Below are 21,588 nucleotides of genomic sequence, written 5' to 3'. Positions count from 1 at the left end.
TCAGTGCAACCTGGGGTCCTGACATTTTCGTGACTTTGTAATGGGAAGCTCCCCAGAGCCATATGCACACATATGTGTGTTGTGCACTATATATGTGAATTTTACCAATATTGTTTTAAATGATAACCTGGAGCAGTTGAGTGACAAAGGCTATTTAGACAAAAACTACTTGGACTACACCCTTCCTACTACTTAAAAGTGATTTAACTCGATGAAAATTCCCAGTGCATCTGACTGTTGGATTCATTCTGACCAGCAGATTGGCAATTAACTTGTTTTTTTTTTTAAATGACCATATATCCAGGGGAAAAAATCATTAATGAGTTGAAAATGAGTTTTTGACCCGTTTCCAGTTCATTAAAGCTTTTGTGAACCCAGTCCAGCATTTACAAAAGCCAGAAGTTTGCTTCAACTGTTTAGCCCAATTATGGACCGCACTGAGCAGTCAGGATAAAAGTTCGCTGAGGGTTCATTATCTTGCACTTGCATCTCCCGGAAATTCTAATTACTGTCAGCTTATTTGGTTGCTTTTTGACTGCATTTCATAATTGCTAAAGCTTATCATATCCACAACACACAATTAGCACATAAAAAAGTTACTATATTTGGTACATAAAAATACACAACATTACACAAGAAGCACAAAACAAAAAGCAAACACAAGGAAGCAAACAAACCATATCAAATTATACGGGAAAGCGTTCTTGGTCTTACCTATGTTTAAACTCTTTATTTCTTTATAGAAAGAAAACAGAAGGAAAAAGAACAAACAGTTAGCTGAAGAATTGATGATAAAGCAAACACAACATTTTCATTTCTTATATAAAGGGGCCCAAAAAAAGCAGTCTTTTTTTTTTTTTTTCCCCTTCTAGCTAACAGCTCCTGACTCAGTCACGTGGGGAGAACTCCTGATTTTGGACTCCTCCTGGCCATTGAAAAATCTAGACAAGAATGCTTGAATTCTCTGACCAGCAATGTGGTTGTCCCATGACATAGGTGGTAATAGGTGAAACAGGTCTTCCGGCTAACGAAAGGATTGCAAATAGGTCACCTCTTGAGTGCCAATACCTATTGATGAGTAATGGCTGCCAGGAGGGTGGGAGTACGATTCTGAAGCCAAATGCAAGCCCAGCTGTAAAGAGTGCTGTGACTCATTTGTAATGTCTGTCCTGGGTGTGGGAGGGAGCCTGGTGCCACCTGTGCCATCTATTTGCCATTGGTGCATTACAGGGTAGAGTCCGCACCATCCAAGAAAGCCTCTTCCCAAATCCATCTGCAGTTTGGCAATCATTCTGTTGGACCCTGAGAGTCTTAACTATTTCCTATCCCTGCTCCATGATACCTTCCCTCTCGCTGTCTCATTCTGCATATCTGGGACCCCAAGTATGCATTCTTTCTTACAGATAACACCCATAGGTGAAATTCATGGCTATTAATATCCACTCATAATTGCAGCCAAAGACTCCAGTTACTATTTCTTTTCTGGGAAAGTGGTAAATGTTTCGTTTGTTTGCTTTTGTTTTTAGAACAAAAATACATGCCAATTTCAACAGGAAAGTGGCTAGAGTTAATAGCATTAGGTGAAGAGGAGAGAAGCTAAGGTCTCAATAAAGTGAACTGCTTCTCATTCCTGAGGCTTCTAAGACCACAGTGGAAGGAGTCCTTAACCCCTCTTCCCTTCTGGTTGAGGAACCAGGCTTCAGGGAAGGGGCAAAGAGGGTTTAATGTCCTGATTCCTGCTTAGGTGAAGTCCGGGCCTCTGCCAGGGGCCATGATTAGTAGTGGGTTTGCACAGGGATTACATTTTTATATTTTATTCCAACGTGTTAGTTTTCGTTAAAAAAAAAAAAAAAGTTAATTAAATGATGCTGATAACTCCTGAGCTCTGAATGACATAGTGCAATTTAAGATTCATTCTGCAAAGCCTGGTACGTCAGGGTGGCAGCCGGGAATTCTCGCGTCTATTTTATATTGCTTAATGAAAGTGAAATGTTATCTGCCACCAGTGGTAGTCATATTTGGCTCTTAATTATTGCAATATCAATTCCAGTTTTTTAGTCAAGATTTTGTGAAAAGACTGATTGGGATTTGGGTCTGCAGACCTGACCTACTTCTTTCCTGAGAACATCTGCTTTAAGTTGATTAATATAATATCTATGCTGGGGAAAGGAGAAGGGCAGGAGTGGGGAGACCAAGTCACTGAGGGTATAGTCCAAATGATAATATGGATATGAGCTTTGGAGAAAGGCTGAGTCACTGCTATTCCAGTCCAGGGCCATTGGCAGAGTGGGTGCTTAGCAGCCAACAACCTAAAATAGCAGCACTGAGTCAGTCTATGTAGATCAGCACTGGGGCCTTCCTTACAAGGACAGGCCTAAGATGTGTGTCCATGCCTCAATAATGCAAACCCTTTAGGCAGAGCCTTCAAGGGCAAGGTGGTCTTGGATTCAAGAATCAAGATGGCTTAGCTCTGCACACTCAGTGAGTGTGAGTCCTCTGGGAGGTCTTCAGGGCTCTCCAAACACACTCAGTTCATCGTGCAGAGCCCTCATCAGGCTGTCTTGTGATTTATGTGTGTGTGTTTGTCTTCCTCACTTTGTTGTGAATGGGAGCAAGTAAATATGGATACGGCATACTCATCTCCTTGGTGCTGATTCTTAGTAGCGAGCCCTGGAGAGAGTAAGGACTGGGAAAATGGGTTCTTGAGTGAGAGAAGGAAGAAATGAGGCTGCTTCCCTTAGTGCTGGGCAGACCATGCCTTGGACTTGTTCCAGTCGCTCATGTTCTGCTCAGAATCACAAAGCTGCAATCAGTTGAGACTATTGCCTCCTTCCTTTCCAACTATCCCTGTGCCATAGAATAGGGTGAAACTGGAGTGGCCCCAGTTTTATGTTTGTTTGAATTCTAAGGAAAGGAAAGCTGGTTGGGATAAATTTAGTTTAGATTTGGGGAGCATGGTTATGTGACTCATATGGAGTTCTTTCTCTGTCTAGTTAGATTATTGTTAGTCATTATGGTATAGGAGTGGCTTTCAGATTGTGCAGATTCATCTAGCATTATTACTGGGAGTGTAATGCCCCATGTCACCAAATGGGTGTGGCTTGGCTTACTCTGAGTGGACCCCTAGCTCATTCCATTGATGTTAATGGCCTCCACAACTTGAGAGACATGGAACCAAGGACAAATTCCAACACAAGGCAGGACACAGGTCTGTGTCTCCTTTAACTCAAGCAGTGGGTCTAGAACCCCTGGTGTGGACCAAACACTATTCTAGGCATCCAAGGGCTAAGATGCCAGAGGTGCCTGCTCTACAGAAGCTTACATGCTAGCACCCTAAAGACTTACACAGAATATTTCACTATTACCAGGATATCAATGACAAGTTGGCTCATGAGTGTCCACTCAAAGACTACTCAGATTATTCACTGTACAAGGAAACCTGAAGTGCCCAGAAATACTATGAGAGAAGCTTGATCAAGGCTTTCCCCAAATTTTAAACTCTAACAATTTTCATGACATCACCAATAATCAATTGTGAACATGAAACATTTACTAATTTATCAATTATCTGAAACACATTTTGACTATCATTGTCCTAGAGGAAAGACAGAATATTGATCTATTCTTTCTATAGATAATGACAGTATAAAATCATTGTCATATTAAAAGATGATCAAAGAGTATGCAGCCAAAAAGTATAGGAAAACAATTATCATGGAAGTGTACTAGTACTTAATGAATAAAAAAATTTAGGTAATTTATCTGGACTTTGTGATGTTTGTACTAATTTTCAGTTTTTCAAAACGTGTAATTTGTTTTGGTTTCTTTTCTGATCCTGAGTAATATTCAGTTTCACTCTGAAATTATGTAAGATTCAGGCTCCATGAAACCTGGACCTGTCTTAGTTAAAGAGCTTTGAAAACAGTGCCAAGAATTGCTCAAAGTTTCATGGGAATATTGTGGTTGTTGTATTTCTGGGGAGGGATGCTGTGTTGTATTTTGTTTCATGACCTTGGTGTTTATACTCTGACCAGACAAGGAAAGCATTTCCTTGGTAACTAGAACCATATATTCCTCCCTAACATTCTATATTGGTATCAAGCAGCATTTCCTGTTGAAATTCTCAGGCAAAGCTTATCTTTGGTGAAGGATTCTTCCAACCTCTGCTGCCCTTGCCCTCGTTCCTAGGCTCTCACTCTTTTGTGACTCTTCCCTCTCCAGCACTAACACGTCTGGACTGGACAATTCCCTTCCTTAAAGCTCTTCTCTGATGCAATGTTGCTATTGCCCCACTTCAATAGCACTGTCAGAATCTCAGCATGGGGAAGTGTTTAGTTGGGAAGTCGAAGTGATATTTAATATCATAATGTAATTTTGTATTTGGAAAATATATATTTTTTTAGAATTTCAAGTATCATAGAAAGTGTGAGATTCTTATGTCTTAGTACAAGAGGTCAAGTTAAGAAAAGGGAGAGAGGCACTGTCCCATACCTTATAATTTATTGCCTTCCATTGTGATCCAATCCCTAATATAATCTCAAGTTGGGGAGGAAGGTAAGATTTTCCTACAACAGAAATTCACTCTAGGATGTCAGTGACTGATAAATTTACTCTATAAGCCTTGGGTTTTCCAAGGATCACCTGGAGAGGGTGTAGTTGTAAGAAAGGAAATGGGCTGCTAAGGGTGCATAACGGGTTTTTTGGGAAAGTGGATATTGTAAATGTCTTGAATGCCAATGGAACTGAAACATACGAGCGATAACCATTTTACCTAAGAAGGCAGCTCTTTTTAACATTAGAAGCTTTCCAAGTGTGTAGAACTCTGCCCCTGTATGTTTTGGATAGACAAAGGAAGGAGGAATAGAGAAGGACAGTGAAGGAACCATGGGAACATTTATATACAATTCTGATTCAGAGGCTCAGCTCTGGGGTATGTAAGTGAGATTGGAAGGGCACCGACTTCTGAAATGAAATCATTCAGCTGCCATCTCACAGTGGAGAAAAGACATAAGCAAGACAGTTCTCTTTCCCCTCCTCCCTCCCTCTGCTGGTTACTGTTTTGAAGAGAGGGGATTGACAGCCCTTTGTTTTCTGGTATGTAGTGGGAAGAAAAGAAAAATCAAACCAGTGTTCTTGTAAAAGCTTAACTTTTAATCATCTCTGGATACTTGACTGATGAAAGCAAGAATAAGTCCAAAGGTGGTTAAAAAGTTTAAAAACCAAACCAAACCAAACCACACATCTGTTGAGGGAAATTGGCAGTTACACTCCCTCTAGCTTGATGTCACCATGTGGGTGAAGCGTGGCTTGCTCTGAGAGGGCCTTCAGCTCCTATCATTAACGTTGTGGCCTCTACAACTTGAGAAACCTGGAATCAGGGAGAATTCCAACAAAAGGCAGGACACTGGTGTGTGTCTCTTTTAACTCAAGCAATGTGTCTTGAGCCCCCGGTGTGGACCAGGCAGTGCCCTAGGTATCAAGGGGCAAAGTGCCAAAGGCATCTGCACTCTAGAAGTGCAAACACTAGGGCCCTGAAGACTTGCATGGAAATAACTGAAAAACAAGGCAGTAAAGAGAGTCAACTTTGGTGGAAAACTAGAGTTGAAGTGACCCAGAGGAAGGTGAGAATTATTTCTGCAAGGGAGGTCAGGCTTTATGGAAGACAGGAACCTTCAAAATGAGCTTTAAAGATGGACACAATGAGGCAGATTAGATAGAGAAAGTATTTAAGTAGAGCGAGTAGCATGAGTAGTTTGGAGCCAGGGATGTAGCGGGCAAGTGCTGGTTTGGCTGATCACCTAGAGCCACAACAAAGAAGTAAGGGTGAAATGCGGACAAATTGCCAGATTTAAAAAAAAATGCCAGATTAAAATAAAAAATGCATCCCTCATGGGAAAGCAGAATGCTACCTTCACCCCCTTCCCCGCCTCCTTCCCTGGCTCTCCCCTGCCTATGGGATTCCTGAAGAGAGGACTCTCCTAGGATAAAAAGGGAAATAAATGTTTTGGGAAGGAGACCTAGCTGGGGAGCTCTAGGAAATGTGGTTCATCTGATGATCAATTTGACAGCTTGAGGATTATCTAGCCTTTTCTATTTTATCTCCTTCCTCCTCTCATTGTTCATCTTTTGGTTATTATACCCTCCTAGTCCGCCCCATGGCCTCCCCTTGTTTCCTTGATGGGTCATTGGTTCTTCTAGAACAGTCAGCCCGAATTGTCTCTCCCTGCCTGGTGCCCATCTGTGACCCTCACCTGGGTGCCCTTTGAGCCTGTTTCATCCCCTTCTAGACCTGTAGAGCCAGCATATGCTTGGCTCACATCATGCTCAGTAAATGCCCACTGGATCCCTGAGGCTGTAACCTTCCTGAGGTGGAGTTGGGGTTTTCTCCTCTCTCTCTCTTCCTCCTTTAATCCCTCCCAGTGGTCAGCACAGTTGCAGCTCCCAGAAACACTCAGCAGCACTTGCTGATCCTCCAGTCACTTATCTTTCTCCTAGAAGGGGCCACTAAAAGGCAGGTGCAAACCTGCGACTTCCTCTAAGTCCTTCACGTGGTAACTGAGGCTGCTTCAGAAGGCACCACCACCTACTCAGTTGCCCAGGTCAAAATCCTAGTCATCACCCTTGATTCTTTTTTTTTTCTTTTCTCCATTTCTTCCACCTGATCCATCAACAATTCCCATCACATTTACTTTGAAAATATCTCCCAGTTGGAACACTCCCTTATCTCCCCTGCTACCCACCACCATCACCCAAATCCTGGTCAACTGTTACACTTCCCTGTGGCCTTCTGTGCCTCCACACTTGCACCGTACAGTCCATTCATTAACACAATGACCAAAATAATCTTTAAAAAAGGAAAATTAGGTCATGTCAACTCTACTCCACTTCAACATCTAATAGCCATGCATTGTAATGAGAATATAATTTATACTTGTCAACAAGGTCGTAAGATGCTGAAGCATTAGTCCTTTCTGACCTCCTGACCTTTCTGACCTTTCTGACCTCCTCAGAGGCGCTTTCTCCTGACATCACTACCCTCCAAGCCATATTGGACTTACATCAGTCTCTTAAATAAACCAGATTATTTGTTTATATCAGGGCTTTTGCACAACTTACTCTCTGCCTGAAATACTTTTTCCCAGATCTTCACATGGCTGACTTCATCATTCAGGTCCCATCTCAAATGTCACATATTATGAAATGTTTCTCTGACTACTCTGTCTCATATAGCTTCCTTAACCCTCCCAATCCCCACCACAGCCCCTAATTTTTACCCTGTTAGGTTTCCCTTAAAGCATCATTATTATTATTTTTAATTTGTCCACATGATTTGAAGTTCCCTATCAGACCACAAATACAACAACTAGGGCTTTGCTTGTTCCCAACCATCCTCTCCTCCCTTGGCAGATAGTCTTGATACATATTACACATTCACCAAGAATTTTATCTCTTATTTATAGACTTCATTTCTTCTCCAGTTATAGAACTAGGTTTGAGGGCCTGGAGTCAACTTTCCCAGGAAGAGAGTTTACAAGAACTTTTGCCCAGCACAGAGGAGTCTGGACTTCACATGTAGTAGCAAGCAATGACCAGGAGGAATCTACCAGGTGTGGCCAGAAGTTACCTAGCAAGGCCTATGCAGCAATTCTAAGTCATATCCTAGTGAATGTGCAAAGAACCAGAGAATTTATAGAAAGGTAGTGCAGAGAGACACTCAATATAAACATGTGAATTAGTCAATGAACATTTGTGGTTCTCAAACCCTGATGTACCTCACCAGCTTCTACAGAGCTTGTCAAGGATAAAAGATGCCTTGGCTCTTCTCTAAACTTACTCAATCAGTGCTTCTGGGGTGGGCTCCAGCAATCTGTAGTTTTAAGAAGCATCACTTCCAAAACCACTAAAGCAGAGCCACATCTTGAAGTCCTGGTTCTTTCTCTGGTATGTGTCAGATTCTTGTGTGGAGGTTTTACAAAATACAGCTACTCAGGTCCCATCTCAAGCACCATGACCTAAAGCTTTCACCCTTGTTTTTAAGTCAGGTGTTAACAATTGTATCAAATACGTGGGTTGTGTTTCATAGATTCAAAAAGCAATTTCCCAACCCTTACTTGATTCTGCACCTAGGTTTCAAAGCTCAGCCCATTATGTGGAATATATATTCTCTGGAGAATCCCCAATGTAGTCATCATTTACCCAGTGAAGCTCTGTAGCAATGGGAGCAAAAGAGCAAAGGAAGGTTTTCTGTGTGGCCACTTACCGTAACTCCAAAATGCTGGTGACGTTTCGAGAGGGAAAGATGCGCCGGATGTAATTGAAATCTCCAACGAAGAGGCTCCCATCAATTCCAACAGCCAGAGCTACTGGGGCCAGCAGCTTGTTGCCTTCAGCAAGGCCGTTGCAACTGGGACAGGAAATGCTTCGGCGGCGGCCATTGCCCATGATGCTGGTGATGATGGCAGGCTGCTGTGTCAGGAACTGGTTCTCCCCAGTGCCCTTGTGTAGGATTCCTGGGGGAAAGGAATTGGGGATGGTTACTGCAGCCTTCCCAGGAGGATACTTCTATCGGCTTATGGAGGGCAAGGGGCAGTGTTAGAATAGAAACAGTAGGAAATTTTGACCTCTGAGGAACTCCTTTATTACCTCATGATGCTGAGAGAGCTGTAATGGGGCAGTGACCCCTAAGGTTAAGATATAATTTGTAGGGGTAACTGAAGAAGAATTGTGAGGTACACTAAGGCAGTGGTTGGGGAAATACAGCCCAACATTCTTTGACAGTTAAAAGGAGAAGGTGGAGGGGTGTGTGGGGTGGCTCAGTCGGTTAAGCATCTTAGGCTTTGTTTTGGCTCAGGTTGTGATCTCAGGGTTGTGAGATTGAGCCCCACGTTGGGCTCCCCACTCAGTGCAAAGTTTGCTTGAGATTCTCTTTCTTTCCCTCTCCCTCTGCTTGCATGTGCTCTCTCTCTCAAATAAATAAATAAATCTTAAAAAAACTTAAAGGAGAAGGTGGAAAAACCTATGAGTATTTTGGACATTTGATGAAAAATGCTGAGGGAAGAGGACAGTCTACACTTGAATGTCAAGGCTGCAGAGAAGGTTCTGGAGGAGCTGTATTTGGGAAAGAAAATGAGCCCACATACCACTTTTAACATTGAGAATGTGATGCTTGTCCAGAGACCAGCCACCGAGGTTGGAAGGGTCCAGCTCGAATCCTTGAAGGAGGGCGGTCCTTTTCTCCCACAGAATTAGACTGGGGCAGGTCTCATACTCAAACCCAACAGACACTGAAAGATAAAAGTGGGTGGGGCAGAGTGGAGAAAAGAGTTTCCTTGATTACTCCGGAGCTTTCCAGCTGGAATGAGAAACACATGTTCATGGTAATTCGGATTCCTTTCCAGAAACTCACTCAAGGAGGCGGGTTGATTGCTTTTCTCCTTGTGATTCCACACAATATTAAATTCAGATTTCAAGCTGAACTCAGCCTTGAAACTTTATACAGTAGTACTCTGTGGGGATAGAAAGACTTTTCCAATGAACAGCTGGCTTTCAAAAATGACCCTAGTGACGTAGAAGGAGAAGCATTATTTAAAAATGAAATATAACTCTCCTTTAGAGATGGACAGGAGACTGTTTCTCTCAGGCTGCTGTTCACAGCACGCATTTATTACACTCGGTGTTATTTGTTTTCACTCACGAGGAGGAAGACCTATGGAAGCAGAGTGCCTCATTTATAAGGAGACTCTGGAGGCAACAACTTGTGTAAGTTAAGGCTCTCTATATGATCACTTAGGGTTCTGGAGAGTGCCAGGCAAGGCAGGCACGGGGACAAAGCCTGCCAATTATGTGACAATTCAGTGGGGAACAGCATCCAAAGACTGTAAAAATCCCGCATTTGCCACATGGACAAATGGTAGAGGGATGTGGAAGATGAAGAACTTCAGTTCTAACTTGGTTCCTGCTCACACTTCTCGTGGCTCTGTTTTCCCCATGTGTAACACGGAGTAAGTGAAGCCTCAGTTTCTCCGAGAGATGTGGTAAGGATAAATGAACAAAATGCCAAGATGCCACACATTTTTAAATGTAACATTGCTTCAGAAATACGAGGCGTTGTTATTACTTGTATTCCTACTACATTACATTCTTAACTATGTGTGCCACCTTTGGGGATTTTCCATGGCTTCTTTTAGATCCTGAAGTATAGGAGCATTGATATGAATGGAAGATACATTTTATTAAACAACAACAACAACAACAACTCACATATATTTCCTAACTTGTCCTGTGAAAATTCTAAGAAGCAGCAATCAACCCAGAAGCAAAGAGAATTGCTAGTGTCTGGCTTGTGGCCTTGAAATATTGTTTCTCATTAAAAAGAAATCAGGCAGGGCTCCTTGACGAAATGGCTGGAGCAAGAAACGTGTAAGATGAGACTAGGCCATTTTTATTATACCAGATAGCAAGGAAGAAATAAAAATCTACTAGAGTTATGTCAAAAGAATCTGGGAGTCAGTCTGAAGAGTGCCCCACTGACCAAAAATGAAACAATTCAACGATTAGTAGGGATAATAACTTCACTGGGTTGATACATATTAGATACATTTTATTCTATGAGTTCATAATGATACTAGAAAATTAATTTGCTACCATTAGAGGATATTAGAGGACCAATTTATTATACTGAAAATAGTAAATAAAGGGAAACAATTGAGCATTTGTCTCTTCTTTCTTATTTGAACTATACCTCACATAACCAAGTAGCTAATGAGAAAATATCTCTATATAAAAGTATTCCCACTAATAAATGGAAAAGCAATGACAAAATTAAAATATGACTTTGCAATTCCTAATGATCTAATGGATCTAGGCAATGAGCATCAATGGCCACCAAAGTCACAGAAGGAAAAACAAGAAGACCTTAGATGCCTCCTGGTGGAAGACGATAGTACCACCTATCCAGCTGTCCTGCTTAATAAAAAAATCAGAAAATAAGAAACCTGGGAATAAATTTAACCAAAGAGGAGAAGGACCTATATGCTGAAAACTACAAGACGTTGATGGAAGAAATCGAAGAAGACACAAATAAATGGAAATATATTCTGTGTTCATGGATTAGAATGATTACCATCATTAAGATGTCCACACTACCCAAAACAATCTATGGACTCAATGCGATCGTTAACAAAATTCCAATGGCACAGCACCGAAACGCAAAAATGAACAACAATCTTAAAATGAGTATGAAACTGCAAAAGACCCCAAGTAGCCAAAGTGATCTTGGGAAGGAACAAAGCTAGAAGCATTACACACCCTGATTTGAAACTGTATTACAAAGCTATTGCAGTCAAAACAGTATGGGATGGGCATAAAAACAGACACACAGATCAGTAGAATGAAATAGACGGTCCAGAAATAAACCCACACATATATGGTCAATTAATTTATAACAAAGGAGGCAAGAATATACCACGAGGAAAAGATAGTCCCCTTAATAAACGGTGTTGGGAAAACTGGACAGCCACATGAAAAAGAATGAAACTGGACCACTATTCTACATCATACACAAAAATTAATGCAAAATGGATTAAAGACTTGAATGGAAGACCTGAAACCATAAAACTCCTAGAAGAAAACATAGCTGGTCTTAACATCTTGACGTTGGTCTTAGAGATAATTTTTTGATTTGACACCAAAAGCAAAAATAAGTAAGTGTGACTGTATCAAGCTAAAAATCTTCTGTGCAACAAAGGAAACCATCAACAAAATGAAAAGGCAACCTACTGAATGGGGAAAAATAGTTGCAAATCCTGTATCTGATAAGGGGTTAATATCTAAAACATATAAAGAACTCGTATAACTTGGTATGAAAAGGCAAACGACCCAAGTAAAAAATAGGCAGACTATCTGAATAGACACTTTCCCAAAGAAGACATACAGAAGGCCAACAGCTTCATAAAAAGATGCTCAACATCACTCATCATCAGGAAAAGGCAAATCAAAACCACAATGAGCTACTACTTCACACCTGTTAGAATCGCTACTATCAAAAGACACGAAATTACAAGTACTGGAAGAGATGTGGACTAAAGGGAAGCCTCATGCACTGTTGGTGAGGATGTAAATTGATGCAGCCACTACAGAACACAGTATAGGGGTTCCTCGAAAAAAATTACAAATAGAATTACCATATGACCCAGAAATTCCACTTTAGGTATCCGTCCAAAGAAAATGAAAATGCAAACTCAAAAAGCACCTGTGCCCCATGTTCATTGCAGCATCACTTACAATGGCCAAGATATGGAAACAATCTAATTGTCCATTAATGGCTGAATGGATAAGGATGTTGTGTGTGTGTGTGTGTGTGTGTGTGTGTGTAATATTATTCAGCCATAAAAAATCTGAAATTTTGCCATTTGCAACAACATGGATGGACCTTGAAGGCATTATGTTAAGTGAATAAGTTAGAGAAAGAAAACTACTGTATGATTTCACTTCTAGGTAGAATCTTTAAAAAAAACAGATACAGAGACAGATTGGCTTGTTGCCAGAGGCAGGGTGTGGGAGGTGACAGAAGAGGGTGAAGGGAGTTAAAGGTAAAAACTTCCAGTTATTAAATAAACAAGTCTTGGGAATACAATGTATGGCATAGCAACTATAGTTAATGATACTGTATTGCATATTGTAATTGCTAAGTGGTAGGTCTTAAGAGTTCTTATAAGAAAAAATATTTATAACTATTGTGTGATGGATGTTAAGAGACTTGCTGTGATCACTGCACAATATATGTAAATATGGAAAGTTTTATACCTGAAAATAATGTAATGTTGAATATCAATCATGCCTCAATAAAAAAAAAAAGATCTAGACTAAAAAAAAAAAACACCTCAAATCTGAACCTTAGAAAGCCTCAAGATTCCACTCAGTTTACAAGAGATCTAGAACAAAGCAATATTTTAAGCAGCCACAGGGACACAATCAGAAAACAAACTAGACTATAGGAAATTCTACAAGCAAACAATGCAGTTGATGCAAAATAAAATACAGAACTTAAAAAAAAAAAGGAGCTGGACATGAAAGGGAAAAGCATAGATTAAAAAAATTTAAGAGAAATCAAAATTGCAAAAGGTGGGTCTTACTTGGATTCTGGTTAACACAAAGCTCTAATATGTTATGATATTCATAAGAAAAACAAAATATTGAATAATGGGCTATTTGAAGATATTAAGAAATAAGTATTTTAAAAATTGTGATAACCGTTGGCATGTTTTTGAAGATTTTTTTAGAGATACATGGTGAAATATTATGGATAAAATGATGCGATATCTGAGACTCAGAAAAATATCAGGAGCAGGGAGGGAGGTGGATGAAAGAATGGAAAAACCAGTATCCATCATGACTTGATAATGCCAGAAGCTAGATGCACGGGGATGCACTGTAATATTTCAACTGCTTTTTGATGTTGGGTATTATTTTGATATTGTTAAAGACTGGTATAGTATTTGACTGGTCACTTTATATTAAGTGGCACTAGTTACTTCAGTCACGTATTACCATCTTTATTAAGAAGTACCTGAACTTGCCCATGAACCAGACCACTAGAGCCATCTCCTGAGCATGTGTAACCTGCTAGGTATGAGGATTTAGGCAACTCCTTCACCCTCTCCGTCCTGTCTTATTGGCACAATGGGGTAAGGAGAGTGCCTCCTTGATAAGGGTATTGAGAGGTTACCGGAGATAAAGGATTTAGCGCGGTGCTCTGCACAAAGGGAGTGTCTCATAAATACTGGCTGCTGATGACAGTGAGAATTTCCAAGTTTGCTGGCTTCTTATTTTGGTAACTTATTATAATTCTTGGAAATTGCAAGCCTAGTGGTGAAGAAAATATAGGATTCTGGATTTTAATTAATCCCACACAGCTTTCTACAAAAATTCTAATTTTTGTAATTCTACACAGCTTTCTTTTACCCAGGAAAAGATACTGGGTAGGTTGGTATTCATCCACAGCTCACAAGTCTTCAGAGACTGAAAACCAACAGACTCTTTTCTTATGGTGGTCTTTCCTCAGTGGGCCATCGTGCAATTCCCTCAAAGGCACAGGCTGAAACACAGCATGTGGCTTTCACATCCCCTCCAGCTCTGTTTTCTGATTCTCGTGGTGCATTCTGAGCCATCTGCAAGTGCTCTCTGGAACATGATCTAGCCCCTGTTCCCCCTCTTTTCCCTATCGTGAATGTTCTCCTGTCCATACATTCCACCCACACTGGCCTTCTCTTTGTCCTTCAAACACACCTTGCTCTTCTTGTCCTTTTTCCCCAGAAAAAGAATGCTCCGTCCCTGATTTTCACATGGCTGCTTCTTGTCATTCAAGCCCCTGCTGAAGTGTCACCTGCCGAGGAGACTTCCCTGAATGCCCCCCACCCCCACAGTTACTCTTGCCTCCCAGCAACTATCACTTATTTTTACTTCAATATTAGCACGTATCACTGCTTGATATTTTCTTGTCCCGTCTGTGGTTATTATGTTGATCCCCCAGTAGTTCAGAAGGTCCACGAAATAGGACTCTTGTCTTCCTCACTGATTACTGTATTCCTCTCAACTAGGATAGTGCCAGTAGAACTCCTGGTAGGAACCGGATATAGATCAAATTGATGCATGACTAAACCCAAGAGTCAATAAGGAGTTGAAACCAAAACATACCAACAGCATCAGAGAGTCCATATACCCTTTGGCCGTAGGCATCTGTCTTATCCCAGATGAAGGTGTAGGCCAGGTTGGGAGAGGCCTGGAATGACTTCTGGAAGAGGTGGCCCTCTACAGCTACCATCAGGTGAACCTTGATAAGGTTCAGGGGCACCGTGGACTGGGTCATGGTGATCTTCAACAGAGACTTATAGCCCGCGGTCCTGGAGCTCAGGTAGCGAAGCTTCACATTGGAACCAGGGAGCTCGATTTCTTCATGAAGAACCTGGGGAGGAGATACTGCAACCAATGAGTTCCGGGCAAGTGGGCTGCTTGCAAACCTGAGGTTGCCTGTCTGTTGCTCTGCTCACCAAAGCATCATGCCTTACGTGGGGGGCAAGAACCACTTCCCACGACTGAGGGAGAGAAAAAAACAAAAACATCCAAACTTTATCTTACACCATGGAGTGAAGGGGCTGAGGTTATGATTTTTGGATTAATAATTATTCCTGGTCACTGTTGTGTTTCTTTTTAAAAACCACACTGTTGGCAAAAGATGTAAATAAAAACAGCAGGCTTTATTGCTAGCTGCATGTAAGGAGGCCACAAGAGTCTGTAATTATATGAACCTGCAACTTCCAGTGACAATTGGTATAAAGCAACAGGGAGGCAATAATGTAATATGCCCTCTGTCCTAACACTGATATAGATCATTAAAGTGCCTCTTATCATGTATCTCTGTGACTAACAGGAATAAAAAGCAATTTGCAGGTGGGTTCCACATATGTATATTGTTTTTATTTTATTAACAGCTCTGGTGACTGCCGAAACCTTGAATGACTATCTGAAAACATCTGGAATATCCAGGAGAGATTCAGTTTTCTCTCCAGTGACCATGAATCCTATTGTGTTACTATTTTTTTTTTTGTCCCTCCCCCTTAATATTAGTCTCTGGCCCACCTAGAGAGTGAGATGAGTTGAGGGGAAGCTGGCCAACTGGTCTGGGTGAGGGCAGTATGGAAGAGTCCGACCCTGGTACCCGCCATTCCTACCTGGGTCTCCGGCACGATGGGATTCTGCCCCGGGGAAGCACTGAAGAAGGTGGACAGCGGGGAGGAGATGATGATAGGATCTGGTCGGACAAAGCCACTGAGGTCACAGCTGGGGATGGAGTTCTCCTCGGTCTTCATGACCAGGGTGTCCATGGCATAAAAGCTATTCCACGGCAGCCACACGGTGCGCTCCTGGCTCATGAACGGGGCTCGCTCGAAGTGCAGGGTCAAGGAGGCACCCCCATTGGCGATCAGGTCAAACCTGGACAGGGGGGAAGTGGGCTCAACTGAGCGGGCCGCATTTACCTTCAGACGAGGGGGGGGCTCTGAACTCCGGCCCTGAGGGCAGTGGGAGGGATAAGAGCACGCAGGAGAGGAACGTGGGCTTTGGAGGCAGATGGGCCGAGTTAGAACCCAATCTCTGCCACTTACTAGTTGTGCAACTGTGGGCACCTTACCAACCCTCTTTGAGCTCATTTCTGCATCTGTGAATTGGGAAAAATTATACCAACTTCCCAGTAGGGCTGAGAGAATGACATGTGAGGAGTGTGGAGCACGGGTCAGCACACGAGGCACCCCCGAGCTAAATCCAACCTGCCACCTGTTTTGGCAAACAGAACTTTTATTGGAGTACAGCCACGCCGATTGGTTTACTTATCCTCTCCAGCTGATTTCGTGCTACAAAGGCAGAGCTGAGTAGTTGTAACAAAAACCATATGGCATGCAAAGTCTAAAATATTTACTATCTGGCCCTTTACAAAAAAGGTTCCTCCGCCCCTGATGTAAAGCACTTAGCATTGTGCTGGGCTAACACAAGTGTTCAATAAATAGTGGAGTTAAAATGATCACTTCTAAGTCATGGGAGGGCCTCATGAAAGCTTTCTTCTCATCTACCTGGACTATTATGAAATATATATTTGGTTCACAGAGCCTTACCATTTGAGAGACAACTGACATATGACGTTAGTTTCAGGTGTAGTATAACATAATGATTTGATATGTTGCATATATTACAAAATGATGGCTACAAAAAGTCCAGTTAACATCTATCTATGCACAGTTACAAATTTTTTTGTGATGCAAACCTTTAAGATTTATTCTCTTAGCAACTTTTAATATGCATACAGTCTTATTAACTATAGTCCCCATGCTGAATATTACATCTCCAGGATTTATTTATTTTCTAGCTGGGAGTTTATACCTTTTGAACCCTTCATCCAACTTGCCTCGTTTCTGATATTTTTGATAATTGTTCTTAAACCTTATTCCGGTTTGTTCCTCAAGAGCTGGACAAAGGTGTATTCCTAGTAAAGTAAAACAAATGTAGTTCTTTCCCAATTAACAGAAAAGGAGGAGGTTGATGGAGAGAAGTCTCTCAGTTTTAAGTTTTTTTTCCTCCACCAGGATCTCAACTCTTCAAGGATGAAGGATGGTGGGGCTTTCTTGCTCACTTCAGAATTCCCAGCAATTAACGGACTTCCTGGATCATAATAAAAACAGTGAAAATATACAGGTCCGCTGGCTTCACCCATTTTGGGTAATACTTTTGGTGGGTTTCGTTTGTTCATTTGTTTAATTTTAGTTGTTTGCTTCTGTTTTTGCTTGTTTACTTTTGGTGTTTTTTAAAAATTTATTTATTTATTTGACAGAGAGAGAGATCACAAGTAGGCAGAGAGGCAGGCGGGGGGCAGGGAGCAGGATCTCCACCGAGCAGAGAGCCTGATGCAGGGCTTGATCCCAGGACCCCAAGATCACGACCTGAGCTGAAGGCAGAGGCTTAACCCACTGAGTCACCCAGGCGCCCCACTTTTGGTGTTTTTTAATAGACATAAAACGCATGGGTGAGGAGCACAGGAATAGTAAGGTAAATATCCGAGCATAGGATATTTGTTTGTCTATTTATTTTTGGGTGTGCACACTGGGGATGGTGCTGTACAGGACACAGGAGAGAGTCAAATGTCTTGATAGGATAGAACCAAATCATCGATGTCTGTGGCACACATTACTACACAACAGATTGTGTGATTCCTCAGAGCCTTCACAAATACATCCTGTTATTTCCAGGGCTTTGCAAGCTGAACAGGCTGAAGAATCACCAGTCCTGGAGGTTCAGATAGATGATATGGGAAGTGGGTTTGGGCTGTAATTAGTCAGGAAGCAGCTGAGAGGGATGGGGCAGCATAAGGTAGGGGCAGGCAGCAGGCCAAGGACTTAGAAATGTCCTCTGCATTGCCATCGGACTTTGCAGGGTAAGAACACTGGCTTCTAAGAATGAACAAGACCTGGGATAGTTCTGCACACTACACATCACAGTCAGTCCTAGTGCGTTGAAACAATTAGATTTGGCTGCAGAAGTGTATGAGTGAGGGGGCACCAGGGTGGTGTACTTGGTTAAGCATCCAACTCTTGGTTTCAGCTCAGGTCGTGATCTCAGGGCCCTGGGATCAAGCCCCATGTCAGGCTCCATGCTCAGTAGGGAGTCTGTCTGGGATTCTTTCTCCCTTCTTCCCCTGCCCCTCCCCCCATCCAACTCTCTCTCCCTCCCACTAAAATAAATAAATAAATCTTAAAAAAAAATGCATGAGGGAGCTATCAAAAGCTTTGTGAATATTGAGATTTTGGTGGAAATCATCAGATGTCTTCTTGGAGTTTCAGAGGTGGGAATATGAGGATAGGGTTAATGGGCTTGTCAATTTGGAAACAACTTGCAAGGCTACCTTAGGACATTAGAGAGTAAGCCCAGACTCTTCAAGGCAAGAAAAGGCAAGGCTGTAGTTCTTACCCACATGCTACATCCATGATTTTCCAGACTCCTGTTTTATAGAAAAAAGTCTTACATCAGATTTACAGTAACTGTTTTCACTTTCATTTGGAATACAAGGCAATAGTTTGTGTTTTTTTTTTTTTTTTTTTAATCTCAGGGTGGGTGGGTGATTTCCTCATCCCATAGATTTCTTTCCTTTTTCTTCTTCTTTAAATTTCAACTCCATGCCCAGTGGATTAAGGAAATAACATAGCTTTCATCTTGGTGGGGGCTGCACGGGTGCATGTTTCCAATCAGAAGATAATAGGAAAAGGTTGCCTTCTTCACGCAGCAGGGTGACGGCTAAATGTATTTAATTAGACTTCTCTGATTACATCCCACCCCCTCAAAACAGGCACGAAAACAACACAGCTCCTAAAGTTACAGATGAGAGCAGAAGGGGTTCACCACAGGACACTATGTCATGTGGATCCTTGTCACCCTGCACTGCCTTTGATTTAAAATAGGAGTGAGTTTCCAAATGCCGCTTTGCCTTTTTCTTTTTAGAATAGGCCCTCCCCCAGCTCCAGCTCCAACACATGCACAGACACAGAAAAACATTTATCTGACATGGAAGAAAGGAGAATGATGGTTATCGGCAGCCCTGGATAGCCTGTCCCTTCTATCTGTTTTTAATTTTGGATACCACGCCATAAAGAAACAAACATATTTGGGGGGGATCCTCACTGGGGATCTGGCCTGATGGACATCCCAGTCCACAAGGGGAAGCCACGTGGTTCCAAGGCAGTAGCCCCATCGGCCTCTTTGCCTGCCCCCTCAGCCCTGAGTAGGTAGGGCTCACGAAGATACTTACGTGCCATCTTGGCGGGTAATGGTGTAGCCGTATTTTGGGTATTTGACAAAAGATACGTTCACTCCAACCAGAGGAGTCCCATCTGTAGTTACCACTTGTCCTCGTATGAGAGAAACCAAGCTGAGAGAAAAAGAAACCCAAGACTTGAGCCACACAGAGGAGAATAAGGAGACCAGGGGGCGTGTCAAGTTCTCTTTCCCTGTTGCTGCTGTCCCCACCCATCCTCCTTTGGTCACTAGGCTTTCAACATTTATTTCTGGATTCACATGATCACACCTCATGGGGAGGTCTTAATGCTTGCTTTCCTTGAGGAGCAGAACTGGTGACATGTTGGAATGAAAGTGAGCCTTCCCACTCACTTAGATGGGTAAAGGGGTCTCCTGTGCACAGTCCCTCTACCCTTGGCCTTGCTCCATTTCCTGACATCATTTGGCTTTTGTTTGGCCTGAGCTTCAGGCTGCCCCTCATAACTCATGCTTGTGCCTTAGTCTGGCACAGAGAGTATTATACTTGGGTGAGAGCTTCCCCATCTGGCTACTCATTTCCTTTTTCGGCTTTGGAGAAAGGCAATGTTACTCTTTCCCTCCAGGCTGGGATGTCAGAGGGAAGAGAGGGAAGCACACAGAGGTTTTTCTTTCTTTTCTTTTTTTTTAAATGAAGCTGGGACATATACATACATTGTGTTTTGTTGCCCTCTAAGAGCAAAATTTCTCTCAATCCATGAGAGCCTGAGGAAAAGAGAATATGGGAGATATATTTTTCTGGATTTTATCTTGGATTCTGGATTCCACGTAACTCTCTTTCTCTTTGTATAAAATTCCTGCTATTTGATGGGGCAGGGGTTGAAATCCCACACAACTTTTCCACTGTCAGCAAAAGCTCTCCTCTCTCCAGATCATAGTAACTAGAACTTTCTTGAGGATGCCAGTATCCAACAAACAACTTCTGCAAAATCCCATAAAGCAACAGAGATAGCCTGAGAGTCTTCTCAAACACCACAGGGGGAGAAGGCACATGCCTCCCCTTACCTAAATTTTCTGATTTCACAGAAATGGGCTAATGAGAACTTCCATTTTTGCATTTAGCCCCCGGCCCACCAAGCAGGTCTACAGCTGTTTTTGTGAACCTTCAAGCCACTGGGCATTTGGCAGAGGCAGAGAGGTACTCAGGTTTCCAGGTTCCTGGACAGAGTCCCAATTTCTAGGCTAGGTAATCAAACTGACCTGTTCTTTGCCAGAATCTTGTCCAAGTCTGCTTGATTTTTGGAATGCACTTACTTCTGCCATCTCAGGTGACCCCAGAACTGGAGGGGTGCTTTCTCCAGGCACCCTTTTTTTATTAGCAATACCCCCAACTGTTCAACTCCTACCCTTTGATGATCTCGGGAGGGCTTAGACTGTTCCACTGACAGCTCTAATTGTCTGCTACCGTCAGCCTAACAAATGCATCCCATTTTTAGCTAGTTCCAACTATAATGCTAGAGTCTTTTGAAAGTGGAAAACTAAATTATGAAAATAATTCTTTTGTTCAATTCCATTTCCTTATCTTAGTGCAGACTAAGATTTCTTTCATGCCTTCCGAGACACTATTTTAAAATCGATGTGTGTTGATGACCACAAGGTACAAAGCATTTGTGATGAGAAAACAAAATTGGGAGTATGTCCCTCAGTGGGTTTTTTTTTTCTCCCCTCCTTTTTTATACCACTGTTATTTCTTTTAAATCATTCCTATAACATGAGATTTTGTACAGCGTCCCAGGATTAAAAGAGGCCTGGTTGCCTAGGCTTCCTACCCTCTATTTTCCTAATTCTTCATTGTTGCTGGCTTCATATCGTTTCTAGGAAGACAATTCACAGAAAAGACTCAGCTAAGACATACTATCAGTTCATTTCTATTTATGATTATTGATGTGTAACAATTATCACATTATCTAGATAGTGAGATCTGCTCCATAAATTATAGTGGTGGAGCCAAGGCATTTTAGTGATTTTTGTATGCCATTATCTCAGGGAAATGCCTTCTTAGAAGTCTTGAATTAACTTCTTTTTTACTCCTCGCTTTCTCCTTCATTTTTCTGTCAGAGGATAATGCACTAAAATTCTCATGCTTGGTGAACTTCAACCTGTCTTGGAGTAACATTTTGTACTTCTGAATTATGTATCTACATCAGTGTGTTGGAATGTGGGCTCACGTGGGTGGTGGTATCTACTGCGACTTTCAAAGCTCCAGAGACGCTTTCTCTA

The 21,588-nt window shown here is 42.0% G+C and overlaps 1 protein-coding gene across 9 annotated transcripts in view; it reads right to left on the bottom strand.

Moving 5' to 3' along the window:
• TENM2 (teneurin transmembrane protein 2) overlaps nt 1-21,588 on the bottom strand; it is a 1,307,492-nt gene that overhangs the window by 63,670 nt on the left and 1,222,234 nt on the right. For all 9 annotated transcript variants that reach the window (XM_047731060.1, XM_047731061.1, XM_047731063.1 and 6 more), the window contains 6 exons: nt 19,346-19,465; nt 15,729-15,990; nt 14,695-14,962; nt 9,141-9,284; nt 8,261-8,510; nt 715-735 (listed from right to left, as the gene is read on the bottom strand). In XM_047731060.1, the coding sequence (XP_047587016.1) occupies nt 715-735; nt 8,261-8,510; nt 9,141-9,284; nt 14,695-14,962; nt 15,729-15,990; nt 19,346-19,465 (1,065 nt within the window). The remainder of the gene's footprint in view (nt 1-714; nt 736-8,260; nt 8,511-9,140; nt 9,285-14,694; nt 14,963-15,728; nt 15,991-19,345; nt 19,466-21,588) is intronic.

Source organism: Lutra lutra, chromosome 5 (genome assembly GCF_902655055.1).
Source record: "Lutra lutra chromosome 5, mLutLut1.2, whole genome shotgun sequence".
NCBI lineage: Eukaryota > Metazoa > Chordata > Mammalia > Carnivora > Mustelidae > Lutra > Lutra lutra.
The sequence above is the reverse complement of the archived record's forward strand: the minus strand, read 5'-3'. Positions and strand labels throughout refer to the sequence as shown.